The sequence below is a fragment of the Hoplias malabaricus genome, chromosome 16 (assembly GCF_029633855.1).
Source record: "Hoplias malabaricus isolate fHopMal1 chromosome 16, fHopMal1.hap1, whole genome shotgun sequence".
Classification (NCBI taxonomy): Eukaryota; Metazoa; Chordata; class Actinopteri; order Characiformes; family Erythrinidae; genus Hoplias; species Hoplias malabaricus.
In genome coordinates, this window is record NC_089815.1 from 21,820,584 (window position 1) to 21,833,618 (window position 13,035).

Sequence of the window (13,035 nt, forward strand, 5' to 3'; positions counted from 1 at the left end):
AACAGAGTCATGCCCTATTTAGGTTAATTGAGCAGTGTTAGCCCATTCTAATGACCAGTTAAAAGCCCATAATGTAAGTCTTTTAAATAGTAAATTGTGCCTTTGTGCTTCAATTTGATACTAAAGAGTTCACAATTTATATATGCCCCAATAAATATTAGTAATAACGCGTTTTCAAACTTTCAGACTTTCATTTAAGTTAATTTAAGTTTTTTTCCCTTTCTTCCTTTGTAAAGCTACCGTTTTGAGATAGTGTTTTGGTCAGTTACCAATGTGCGGTTTATTGTGACACCTCATTTAAAAAATCATTCAAATCTAAGACCTTAGTTTTTATATGAACATCTAAAAATATATTTTGGAAGTTTATCACTACTATTTTAAACAGTTTCATTTTTAAAATGTTGTTTAATGGCGTGGACTGAACACTTTTTCACACGTTTTTCCAGAATTCTAGAATTCACGGAACTTTCTAGAACCTCGAAACGTTAGGACCCTTCTGGAGCAACACGAGCTTTTATAACAGTGTAACGTCTTCAGTCTCAGAAACAGGTGACCATTTTGTGAACAGGAGCGAGATGAGAGAAATGTAGATACCTCAGCTCAGTACTCTTTACCTTTCTGTAGGCGAGCTGGAGGTAGTTGTAGGGGATTCGTCTGTGGAAGTCCTGGATAACATCCTCACTAACTTTGTGGACGGACTGGGAGCCAATTTGTGATTCAATGCAGTGGTTGAGACAGACGGCTCTGTGAAGTACCGAGTCGAAGAAGAGCTCGGTGTTGGCAGAGCCGTCGATGCGATGCTGCTCCTCGCACGTTAGCCGGCAGCGGATTTTAGTTTCACGAACTTTGGAGAAAGTTTGTAGAGCTTTCTCCATGTACCGAACCACACCGGCGTAGTCGCCTTTGGAGAACGCCTCGACGCCGTTATCGTACAACAGGTCATACGGCTCGAGCGAACACGTTGCCCGGAGGATGAGGAGGAAAGCCGCCACGAGCTGAGGAAGAACATTCACCTCCATCTTCAAGAAACTCAAACCTGCCGCTGACCGCAGTCTCTCTCTCGGTCAGAAATACCGCTGCCTTCCAGCGCTGTGTTAGTCATTGTGAAGGAGTTATTAACAGGGGACATTTCTGTGACCCCTCCGTCTTCTCCTCCTCCAAATGGGCTCCTCCTCCACTTCCACTTCCACAGCTAACGGGAAAAAAGACCCCCTGTGCGCTTTCATCCACAATGCTGAAATGCTGCCCCTGAATGTGTTCGCAGCAATTAAAAAAACTCACAATTAAAATTCTAACACTCCGTTTAAATAAAGTTATTAAGAGTGAGTTGTTAATAAATCCCCATTTCCAGATAAACAAAGAAACCTTCATAGTTGTGGTGATAGTAACCAGAAATCTGAAGCTTTTAAAGGAACACTAGTGTTTTACCTTAAACTTACAGCTTCCAAATCATTGTGAGCAAAAATACCAATTCTATTTCTTAAATATAATTTGGGTCGTTTAATCCTATATTTCGTTTTTCATAAATTTGCCTTAAAAATAACGAGGTAAGGAAAATTAATAATAAGAAGATGAAAAGTCCAATACAAAGTCAATACACATAAAACTGAAAAGAAAAAAGAAGCCCATGTTGATTGGTTGTTGTAGCCATGAAATAAAATGGCTACCAATTACAAAATTTATAATGTACCATTTGGCTCTGAATGTTTTCTAAACTGGAGATAAGCCACTGATTTGAATGTTATATGTGTCATACTTAAATATTACAACATACAGAGATTCATTTTCTGTCCCCAAAATGACCCTCTCTAGTCATCGCTTTAACCACTAAAAACTCATCTCCGTTTATCAAACTTAAACACTTGATTTTCACCGGAGCGCTGCTTTAAACGCACAGCTATACACGGTGTATTTTATTCCTTACAAGCGATGGTATTCCATTTTTGAGCGTCTCTCTCCCTCTAGTGGAGCAATTTAAAGGCAGTAGTGAGTGTACAACACCTGCAATTGTTTGGTTCCCTCCATCTGAACCATCCATCCATTATCTGTAACCGCTTATCCAATTTAGGGTCGCGGGGGGTCCAGAGCCTACCTGGAATACACCCTGGAGGGGACGCCAGTCCTTCACAGGGCAACACAGACACACACACATTCACACCTACGGACACTTTCGAGTCGCCAATCCACCTGCAACGTGTGTTTTTGGACTGTGGGAGGAAACCGGAGCACCCGGAGGAAACCCACGCGGACACGGGGAGAACACACCAACTCCTCACAGACAGTCACCCGGAGCGGGAATCGAACCCACAACCTCCAGGCCCCTGGAGCTGTGTGACTGCGACACTACCTGCTGCGCCACCGTGCCGCCCTCCATCTGAACCAGTAATGCCGTTATAGACTTACGCTGCCAGTCATAATTTTCAACAAATATAGATTTGTTTTGATTTTATTTATATATATATAGATCACAAAAAAAGGTTCCACATTTTTCACGGGTATTTGTGTTTATGTAAACATTTGAAATACAAAAATGTAAACATTATAAAAACCACGACACTTCGTATTTACATTACATTATTGTAATACACAGCTGTAGAATTAGTAAGAGTTTAAATATGTTTCATATTTCACATTGAAAATACAAAAACAGACTGCACTGCAGAACAGTTTCTATACAAACACACACATTCATACAATCAAAAGTAAAATAAATAAAAAGCCATGGATTTATTACATCTGTGGCTTTATATAAGACAGATCTATATAGAAAACTAAAGGTTTATTCAACAATGGAGCTGTGTATACATAAACTTCACACACAGGGATCTACATAGCCTTAAACACCGTTGTAAACTAGGTAAACTTGTAAACTGTTTTTGGGAATGTGGCTTCACATACTCATATATCCAGTCTCCAAAATGGTACTTCCAGTGTAAGTTAAGCTGCTGTGTTTAGATGATGTACAGAGGTCTTCAGACATAATCCGTGGCCTGTCTCTCGGAAACAGACGACTTGTCTGGATATGACCTGAAACGATTCTCTGGTTTACTGCCGACGCACAGGAGAATACCGCCAATGATGGAGAGCAAACCTCCTGTTCCACCAACAAACAGAGCCTGTCCAAACTCATACCTGCAGAGAGCACAACACAGAGATCTGAGATAGAGCACACACACACAGACCTAAATAAATAAATAAATAAAATGACACAAGCCTAAAATGGCAGAAATTTGAGAAATGACTACAGGCCTATGTCTGACAGGCTCAAGCTGTGGCCTGTTCAGAGTCTAAAGCTAAGTCCTATAAAGAGCATTATGTCTCACAAGAGCTGTGTGACAGCGACACTACCTGAGGCGCCACCGTGCCGCCCAATTTAGTTACTTTATCTCTTTACATTTTTTAAATCAGCAAGAGGTTTAAACCTTAGAAATACAAAATAAAAGATGTGGAGTCAAAAATAGCAACAGAATACTTACTTCACCAGTCCAGAACCTTGAAACTCTTTAGTGACATTGTAGGCATACCAACAAATCAATCCAAAGGCACACAGCCCTGGAGGAACAGAGAAGAACAGAGATAGAGTTAGAAAGAATAATAATTCCTCTAAACATCTAAATGGAATGCTTTGCACCTGGAGAAGTTGAAGAAAATACACACAGACACAGGGAAACACAGCAAACCCGTCAAACCACTCAAAATCACCAATGCTACTCCAGCTCATAGGGAAGGTATTTGATAAAGCTCCACAACTCATTAATAAGTGCTTTATAACCTTCTAACCGACACTTGGCATTGAGCTTAGTGACTCTAGGGTTATGTTGTGTTGCTTTTCAAGGGAGTTTTTCCACTGAAAATCTGTCAGCAATGGGTGGACCTTAAAGAAGGAAGTGTGTCACACCTCAGCCCTGCTGTCTGGTTACTTCTGGACATTTTAATTTTTTTAAACAAGTATGTATTCCCATTAATAAAACATTCATAAATATAGTTTTGCCACTTTTGCAGCTGAAAAAAATGACTTACAGCTCAGTTAACACATTGTTTGTGTCGTCAAATGTTTTGTGAGGGCACATCATGGATGGCAACTTACCCCCAAAAATGGACAGGCCTCCTCCCACCATGGCAGTTTTACTCTTCATCTGCTCGTTGCCGTCCAGACAGTTTGTACACTGGAGTCCTGGAATGGTCACCAGCAGAGCGAGAGCACAGAAGATAATACTGCAGATCATCAGAGCTCTGCTCACATTGATTTCCACTAGGAAGAAGAAAAAAGCAGCATGAACATCTCTCTGAGGAACGCTGTTTATGCTAACTATCTATTTGTCTATCTAGAGAGATTTAACTGGAGTAGAATATGTGGTATAATAGGTGGTGAACATCCAGCCCCATACACAACAGGCTGTGGTGAACTACCAATCATTACCATTTCAGCAGTTGGTGCTACAGTAGCTCGTCTGTGGGATTGGTCCAAACAGCCATAACTTTCCCTGCTCAGACGCATCAATGAGCCTTTGGTGATCATGAACCTCCCTGTGTTTTATTTAAATAACAACTAAAATGTCATTTCTGAGCATTTCTGGTGGTCCATACTCATGAAATCCACAAAAATGGAGATGTGTGTTTTGCTTTTGAGACTAAAGATTCTATAAAACATTTACATTTACATTTACATTTACATTTACATTTACATTTACATTTATGCATTTGGCAGACGCTTTTATCCAAAGCGACTTACAAAAGAGGAGCTAACATTCGAACTACAGCACAAATTATGCAAAAACCTTACATTAAGTGCAGTATGCCAGGAAGTAATAAGTACATTATTAAGAAAGACATTCAGTGCAAAAGATACTCTCGGAAGAGCTGGGTTTTCAATGATTTCTTGAATGCAGAGAGGGTTTCTGTTGCTCTGATAGTGCTTGGAAGCTCGTTCCACCAGCGTGGTACCAGAGATGAGAATAGCCTCAACTGACCTGTACGGAGGGTTGGTCGTGTTAGTTGGCGCTCCTTTGAGGAACGGAGAGGGCGGGCGCTAACGTATGGTTTTAAGAGTCTATTGAGGTAGATGGGAGCAGAACCAGCGAATACTCTGAAGGCCATCATTAGTGATTTGATAAAAGGTTCTAACCGCAGCATACTTGGGAAACACCCCACAAAACCTGCGGTTTGGAGATGCTCCTATCAAAACTTTATGGCCATCACAGTTTGGCTGTTGTCAAAATCGCTCAGATCTTTGACTTCAGGAAGTGGTGAAATTGTAATGACTTCAGCGGTCTGTGGTTTTAATCTTGTGGCTGATTAGTTTATATCAATTCCAGTCCAAAGTAGAAATCCTGGAGGGATTCCTGGGAAAAACAGAGAGTTGTCCCCCAATAATCATGGTAAATGTAACTATGTAATTTAAAATTATTAATAATAATAAATATTGAAAACCCTGTGCTAATTACAGATGCAAAAAAATTGTTTTTAACTTTTGAATGATTGCCGTCCCCACTTCATATTCCTCACAGCAGTCCACTGCCAACCATCACAAGAATTGCCAGGTAATTGTATATTAATTAAAATGTAAATATTTGTTCTACTCTCATTGTTTACATATTAAAAGATTAGAAACATAGTTACTGGCTACGGTGCAAGAAATTATTATTCCATTAAGAATGTGCTGGGTGAGATCACGCCACTATGCCCATGCATATTACGCTACTTACAGGCCATTCTTGGTATTCCTGGTTGAACATACTACCTGTAGCCTTACAACAACAGAACGTGCCCTCCCTTCTTTTGAGAAATCGTACTGTGTACTGTCCTCCCAACACTAAAATGAGTTTTACAGCGAGGTTGCAGTACTTACACGGCTGATGGAGGATGGAGGTGAAGGGCGTGCACGTGAGCGTGTCCCCGGCACCTGTGCTGCATCTCTTCCACAAGCCCACAAACTCCTTCTGTGGCGCAGTGTCCCCATTAGCGCGTGCGATCACCTTCCACTCCGTCATGCAGGTGCTCGAGAGCAGAGCGCAGAGAGCGACAGCGCACAAGACACATGAGAGCAGCTGGACAGCCGCACTAACCATCCTGAATAACACACCTCAGAGAGAGAGAGAGAAAGAGCGGGAAAACAGCAGGGGCCAAGAAGCGCGTGCTTAATCCTGGGGTGTAGCTGGGCTTTGTCTGTAGTCTCAGGAAGCTGCTGATGGGTCAGTTATGGTGTCTCTGAGCCTGGGCAGGCTTTTTAATCAGCTCGGGCGAGGGTGGGGTTGTGAGGGTGTGTGTGCGCACTGTACCCTTATGCAATACGCACGACACACCAGTAATTCTGCTGATTAACCAGAAACTGGACATGACACAACTCTGTCCACTGCCCACTCATGACAAAGGAGGTCATTAACTACTTCAGTATTTTATTACTCATTTCCCTGTACAGCACAAGTTTAAATGTTTGTAGACACTTCCTCAATGTCTACCACCGTTGGACACAGACCCTCAGTGGTGCAGGCCCAGCCTGGTCAATCTGGGGCCTGTGTATCATCTGTAGCCCTTTAGTGTTGATCTGGGATCATACTGTACTGCTGTTTCTGACCCTGTCCTTGTGACTGTGTCTGGGTGTGTGTCCATTTGTTTGTGTGACAGATCAGCACATGGTTTTGTCATCACAGTGTTTTTACATTTTGTAAATTCACATGAACTTGTATGTCCTGCTCATTCCCACATCTCACCTTCCTGTTTTCACCTCAGTTATTCAAAGTGATTCAGATTATAAGGCCACTACTACTACGAACAATAATAACAATAAGAATGCTACCTCTACTACAACTACCACCACCACCACGATTAACACCACCACCAACAACACTACGACTACTGCTACTACAAGAACTACAGGTACTAAACTGACAGAAAAAATGTCTGTGTGGGTGGTACCTTCAAGGGTACTTTTCTGTACCTTTAGTTAAGAAACATTATCGCACCACATTCTATATTAATCGTAGATTGTAAAAGTGTGTTGATTTCAGACACCCAATTTCAAACTGGACTTATGTTCTTTAGTTTCTACAGTTCTACAGATTACTCTTATTCTTAGTCACTTCTTATTCTGGTGAAGAGAATGTAATGTACTTTTAGGGAACAAAACTTTAAAATTTAAAAGGTACATTTACAGGGCGGCACGGTGGTGCATCAGGTAGGTGTCGCAGTCACACAGCTCCAGGGACCTGGAGGTTGTGGGTTCGATTCCCGCTCCGGGTGACTGTCTGTGAGGAGTTGGTGTGTTCTCCCTGTGTCCGCGTGGGTTTCGTCCGGGTGCTCCGGTTTCCTCCCACAGTCCAAAAACACATGTTGGTAGGTGGATTGGCGACACAAAAGTGTCCGTGAGTGTGTGTGTTACACTGTGACGGACTGGCGCCCCCTCCAGGGTGTATTCCCGCCTTGCGCCCAATGATTCCAGGTAGGCTCTGGACCCACCGCGACCCTGAACTGGATAAGCGCTTACAGATAATGAATGAATGAAGGTACATTTACACTCTTTGTACCTCCAATAAGGATCTCTTTATGTGCTTTTATAATTTCTGATATTTTTGCAGAAATATAGAAAATTCCAAAGGGTTCTCAACTTTGAGGCACCACTGTAAATACTCAGAGACTTGTATTTCCGAGACTCTAGTATAGTGAGTGGATAGAGGTGAGTGGTGGAGTAAATGTGGGTGGGGTATTTACTGCATGCACTTCATTCTGGTCACTGTTGTTTTAATGGGAAATCTTCATTATGCAATTTGTTTGCTGTAATGCTGAGAAGACGTAGAACATATTTTGGTGTGGTTTTGTTAACTTTGGAGTGAAACCACAACGTCCGGCCTAGAAGAGGCATTTTTGCTTACTGACTGACTGACTGACTGACTGACTGACTGACTGACTGACTGACTGATGAAATGCGTGCATAGGAACAGTTAGTTCAGCCATATTTCACATTCCAGTTCATTAACTGGGGCTGTGTTTGGCCCAACACCATGCGTACTATATCTCACAGAGAGAAGAGGACTGCTGAATTTGTCTTTTTTCGCATGAGTGTGTGTCTTTGTGGTGGGGAGACATTTTGTGACATTAGTGCGTTTATAAAACTACATACAGCTGCACACAGCCACATTAAACTTCACATGTTTCACTCTAAACAGGGACATTGAATAAATAAGTCATTGTTCATTCATTTTCATTCATTATCTGTAACCGCTTATCCAATTCAGGGTCGCGGTGGGTCCAGAGCCTACCTGGAATCATTGGGCGCAAGGCGGGAATACACCCTGGAGGGGGCGCCAGTCCTTCACAGGGCAACACAGACACATTCACTCACACACTCACACCTACGGACACTTTTGAGTCGTCAATCCACCTACTGACGTGTGATTTTGGACTGTGGGAGGAAACCGGAGCACCCGGAGGAAACCCACGCGGACACGGGGAGAACACATCAACTCCTCACAGACAGTCACCCGGAGCGGGAATAATAAGTCATTGTGATTCTTAAAATCAACTAAATGTTCTTGGTCTTCTTTTTTCTTTGGTGGTAGATCATCTAGAATTTATTTTTAAATGAAATGAACAAGAAAAACACTGCTGTCTGAGTTATATCTTATGAACAAAACGTTGTGCTCCTATTTTCATTTCTGCATTTATTACCTGCCCTCCATATTTTCTGTACAACACACTCACATAATAAAAACAACATTTAAACAAAGACATTGATATGAAGCACCAAAGCTTCTCCAGACCCTCCAATGACAAAGGTATGTATTTTTTGCTTTCCTGTTTTTGAAATACCAGAAACACCTCTCAATGGCTATACGGCTAATGGTGGTCCGGCAAAATTAGGCTTGCCTAGTTTCTCTTTGCTCTTGTTTTCTTTTTTATTCAATACATATTACTGTAACGGTTTCAATCTGATCAGTGTGGCCGTGGACTCTCCCTGGGCATCACTTTCAAATGGCATTTACACCAAAAGACACATTTGCACAGCCAGTCCACATACCAACGTGTTTTTGGACTGTGGAAACCAACCAGAATGCAGAGACCCACACGGACACAGGGAAAACACACTAAATTTCTCACAGATAGTGACCTAAAAATATGCACGGCATGATTAAACACCAGTTACGTGATCAATCTTATGACTAGCTCATTCAGAGATGGACACAGAGAATGGGAAGGAAATGACACAGCCCTGATAAAATAAGATGTGGGAAAAGAAAATGTGGGAGGTTTTATTTTAAGTGTTACTTTTGTGTATTGCTGACTTTTCTGAAGCCAAATAAAGCTAATTTTCTGGAAGAAGTGAGTCATGGATTGGTTATCTCATGCCATATGACCTTCTGTTCCTCAGTCAGCGAACAGGTCGTTCAGAATGTTCAGTTTCACATTTGCACTGAAGATGTGGGTGCTAGCTACACTTATGCAACAGTCCACCCATTCAAAATTTATTCTCCAATGAAGGCTATCAATCGTGAGATTCTCTCTCTCTGCTGCAGCAATAGCCTCTGTTCTTCTCTGTTCAGATATGGGATGGTGCTCCTCACTAAAGTTCTTTTATCTGCCTGACTTCAAACCTTCACCATGTTTACAAATTACATACAATATACATGTAAATTTATTTCCAGGCTGGAATTAAAAAATCCAGGAAAAGAGAAGTGAGATATCCAAGCCATAGGAGGAAATTAAAGGAAACTGCTGCAAGGGAAAACTCTTAAGATTCTTATGTAGGGTGACCACATCTGAGACGGTGAAAAAGAGCACAAAAAAGGGGAGGGGGGGGGGGGGGGGTAATGAGCTCTCGCCCCTAGCTGCCGTTGCATGCTAAACCTATGTGTGCGTTTAGGTCCCGTCCAATCAGAAGACTTTAGGCTACTTCACCACGCCCCCTTCTCACTCAAGCGAACCAATCGGAGTAGGGGAGGGCGGGACTAGTTTGTGAACGAAACGCTACTCGAAGTTCTATGTAAGCTCTAGAAAAACAAAATCCCGGACGTTTGTGAAATTCCGCCATTTTTTGAAGTCTAAAAAAGAGGACATGTCCGGGTAAAAGAGGACAGCTGGTCACCCTATCTTATGAGGAGAAAGCTCAAAATGACCCAGTCTCAAAAGAGAGACGCCATCTTCTTTAGGGGACACCAGGGACAAGTACAAAGCACAGGTTTAGAGAACACATATTTAAGACGACATGTGCCTGTAGTAAATATTCATATGATTATGGCGATAAAGTCATAAACTAATCGAGATAAAGAGTGTTTGGGTGTTGACCACCTACAGCAGTGTCTCTTTCTGGAAGAAATGATACAAAAGCGACCAACCCTGTGAAGCCTTTTCCATTAACAACTACCACAGCTTCCCAGCTGATGCTGGAGGACAGACAACTCCCTCATACTTCATTTTTTATTTTTAAAAACCCACACTTATTTGGAAAGTACCATTTGTGCTCTTATACTACATAATTAATCCTTTAGCAGCTCTATGGAGTGCTTCCACCATTTACTGGTCATGGTCTGCCATCTAGTGTCAGGTCTAATCTAGTGTTTCTCAGACTAAAGGTCAACTTGGTGAATTCACAGTTTCAGAGCCTGTTTAGTGAAACCAACAAAACAACCACACTAATCTTACCCTTAGAGCCATGGCATTGAAAAAAAAAGATTCAGAGAAAAATGTTGAAAAAATTATGAGAATAATGTCGTAAAAGTCAGAATATTTAGAGAAACACGGTTTTTGGTTATAATTTATTATAATATATTTAAAAGCAGACAGACTCACAGTCTGTGCACCATGGAGTGAGTTGTGAAAGAAGCAGTCAGTGAAGTGAACAGAATTATTTATTAAAAGAATTATTCCAACTTTATTTTCCGAAATTTTTCTTTAAATTATTCTCAGAATTCTGACTTTATTCTCTGAATCTTTTCTAGTTTTTTTCAATGCCATGGCCCTAAAACTCGTCGTATTTTTGTATCCATGAATTACACATATTTGTTTTATTTTCACAGGAGTATGTATAAATTTTCATTTAAAAATCTTCTTCCATTGATATTTTACAGAGCCCAAGGATGTATTAGTCATTTAAATTAGCAATGTAAACACATTCAGAAGGTAGATTCAGAAGCTGACACACAGAGAAAGAGAGCTCCTGTTTCATCATCTAACTTGCTTAATCCCTCCTTTTATCTCTTAAAAAATTGTTGAAGCTGTAGGTGTTTATCATTTAAGCCGTGAACTGCTACGCCACGTTACTTTTCTCCATTAAAGCTTCCGTGTCTGATGTTAAAGCTTTCCCTGAAAATTTTACTTCACAGATTAAGAATTTTTATATTTTAAATATAATTAAAAGACTACATTAAAGTAAAAAATAATGCATTTTGGTGATTACATTTTTAATCCATAGACACCACTAATATAAATATAATTCCAGTGTTGATCTTACATTGAGTCTTTTACTTTTCATACATTAAAGCTTAAGTCTTAAGAAGAAACAATATGATTAATCATGACTAATCATAGCATTTGTAGCAATTGTGTGTGTGTGTGTGTGTGTGTGTGTGATCCTCCCTCACTCCTGGGTCTAAAGTCTGCCAGTCTCAAACCTGTCTGATACCATTCCTACAAGGGGAAGAAAGCCTGAGGCACAACGGCCAGCCTATTCTTACTCACACGCTCACACACACTTTTGCCAAACCTAAATATTTATACGGGCTAGATTTAGCTTCACTCTAAATCTCTGAACACCAACGTCACAATGTTTCTATTAACTTCACAAAACAGATTCTATCAGAATCAATAAAAATCCTTTTTATCAGCAATGTCAGGTTTTCAGCAGAACTTCAGAGATTAACAAATGAACACAAAGTAACAGGTGGCTGTACATCTGCAAAATGTTTGAATATTGCTTGTTTGGTGATGTGTTTTTAATTTAATATGTGACACAAATTATTGTATTTTCTTTAGGGATCAACAAAACAGCACTCTGTCTGTAAATCCAAAAAATATTAAATAATCATAAACCTGCACCAACCCCATTTTGATTCAAGTGTGGTTCATTCAGTAAATAAACCATGACTGTTGATTAAAATGTGACTGAAATGTGTTCAGAGCACGTACAAAGTATTATTATTATTATTGTTGTTGTGTGTGTGTGCTGGTGGATCATTGTCAGTGCTGTAGTGGTTCATGGCGGCAGTAGTGGTGTGGCACAGACACAGCAGTGCTGCTGGAGTTTAAAGACACAGTGCCCACTCACTGGCCACTCAATCAGACACACCCACCTTCTTGGTTCAGCAGTGACACTGACGTGTTTAAAAACTCCAGCAGCACTGCTGTGTCTGATCCACTTGTACCAGCTCAATATACAGTAAACACTACCTGCTCTGTGGTGGTCATGTGGAAGTCATGAACTTTATACGCAGTAACTCTAATTAAAGTCCAGTATGGTGAGTGAAGCTGAAAAAGTGGACAGTGAGTACCGAAAACAAAACAGATGAGGTCATAATGCTATGCCTGGTTGGTGTTTACAGAAGCAATACTGCAATCCCAGATGCCAACAGAGATATTTTGTGTGTTCTGAGACTGAGTTTTTTATTTATTTATTTTTTTTCCCAAATTCTGTAAGTGCACTACTTAATAAGCCAAAGTGAAACCACAAAAATATCTAAAATCCATTTGAATTCTTCAAATCTGAAAAATTCTTATGAGGTTCTACATTGCAGTCACATGCTTAAAATCTCATAGTATCTTTTGGGACTGGTTGGAGCTTGGGCTGTATTTTGGTTGGTTTTTCCCAGCCTTTCTGTAGAGCAGCAAAGGCCTGGCAGACACACCCTCGTGACCACCTCTACCGGTTTTTCCTGAAGATGTGCCCTAGGCCTATGGGGGAGCTGTAAAGGAAGGCTGGATTAAAGTGAAGGTGAGTGCACAGTACACACACACAGGTGAGTTCTGACAACTGAAGGCAGCACCATCTACCAAGTCCAGCTTTACAGAAAAAGACATTCTGAGATGTTTAAGAGATGTTGGGGTTAT

General features: G+C 40.9%; 2 protein-coding genes across 2 annotated transcripts in view; both read right to left on the minus strand.

Annotated features, from left to right (window-relative positions):
- Positions 1–1,290, minus strand: part of p3h2 (prolyl 3-hydroxylase 2) — a 52,980-nt gene extending 51,690 nt beyond the window's left edge. The window contains exon 1 of the mRNA XM_066647381.1: positions 615–1,290. Coding sequence (XP_066503478.1) covers positions 615–1,019 — 405 coding nt within the window. The 5' untranslated portion in view covers positions 1,020–1,290. The remainder of the gene's footprint in view (positions 1–614) is intronic.
- Positions 1,291–2,485: 1,195 nt separating this feature from the next.
- On the minus strand, positions 2,486–6,179 carry LOC136671539 (claudin-7). The gene is made up of 4 exons (XM_066647260.1): positions 5,849–6,179; positions 4,088–4,252; positions 3,477–3,552; positions 2,486–3,132 (listed from the first exon to the last, which is right to left on the minus strand). The coding sequence occupies exons 1-4, from the start codon at positions 6,066–6,068 to the stop codon at positions 2,973–2,975; spliced, it is 621 nt and encodes a 206-aa protein (XP_066503357.1). The 5' UTR covers positions 6,069–6,179; the 3' UTR covers positions 2,486–2,972.
- Positions 6,180–13,035: the final 6,856 nt, after the last annotated feature.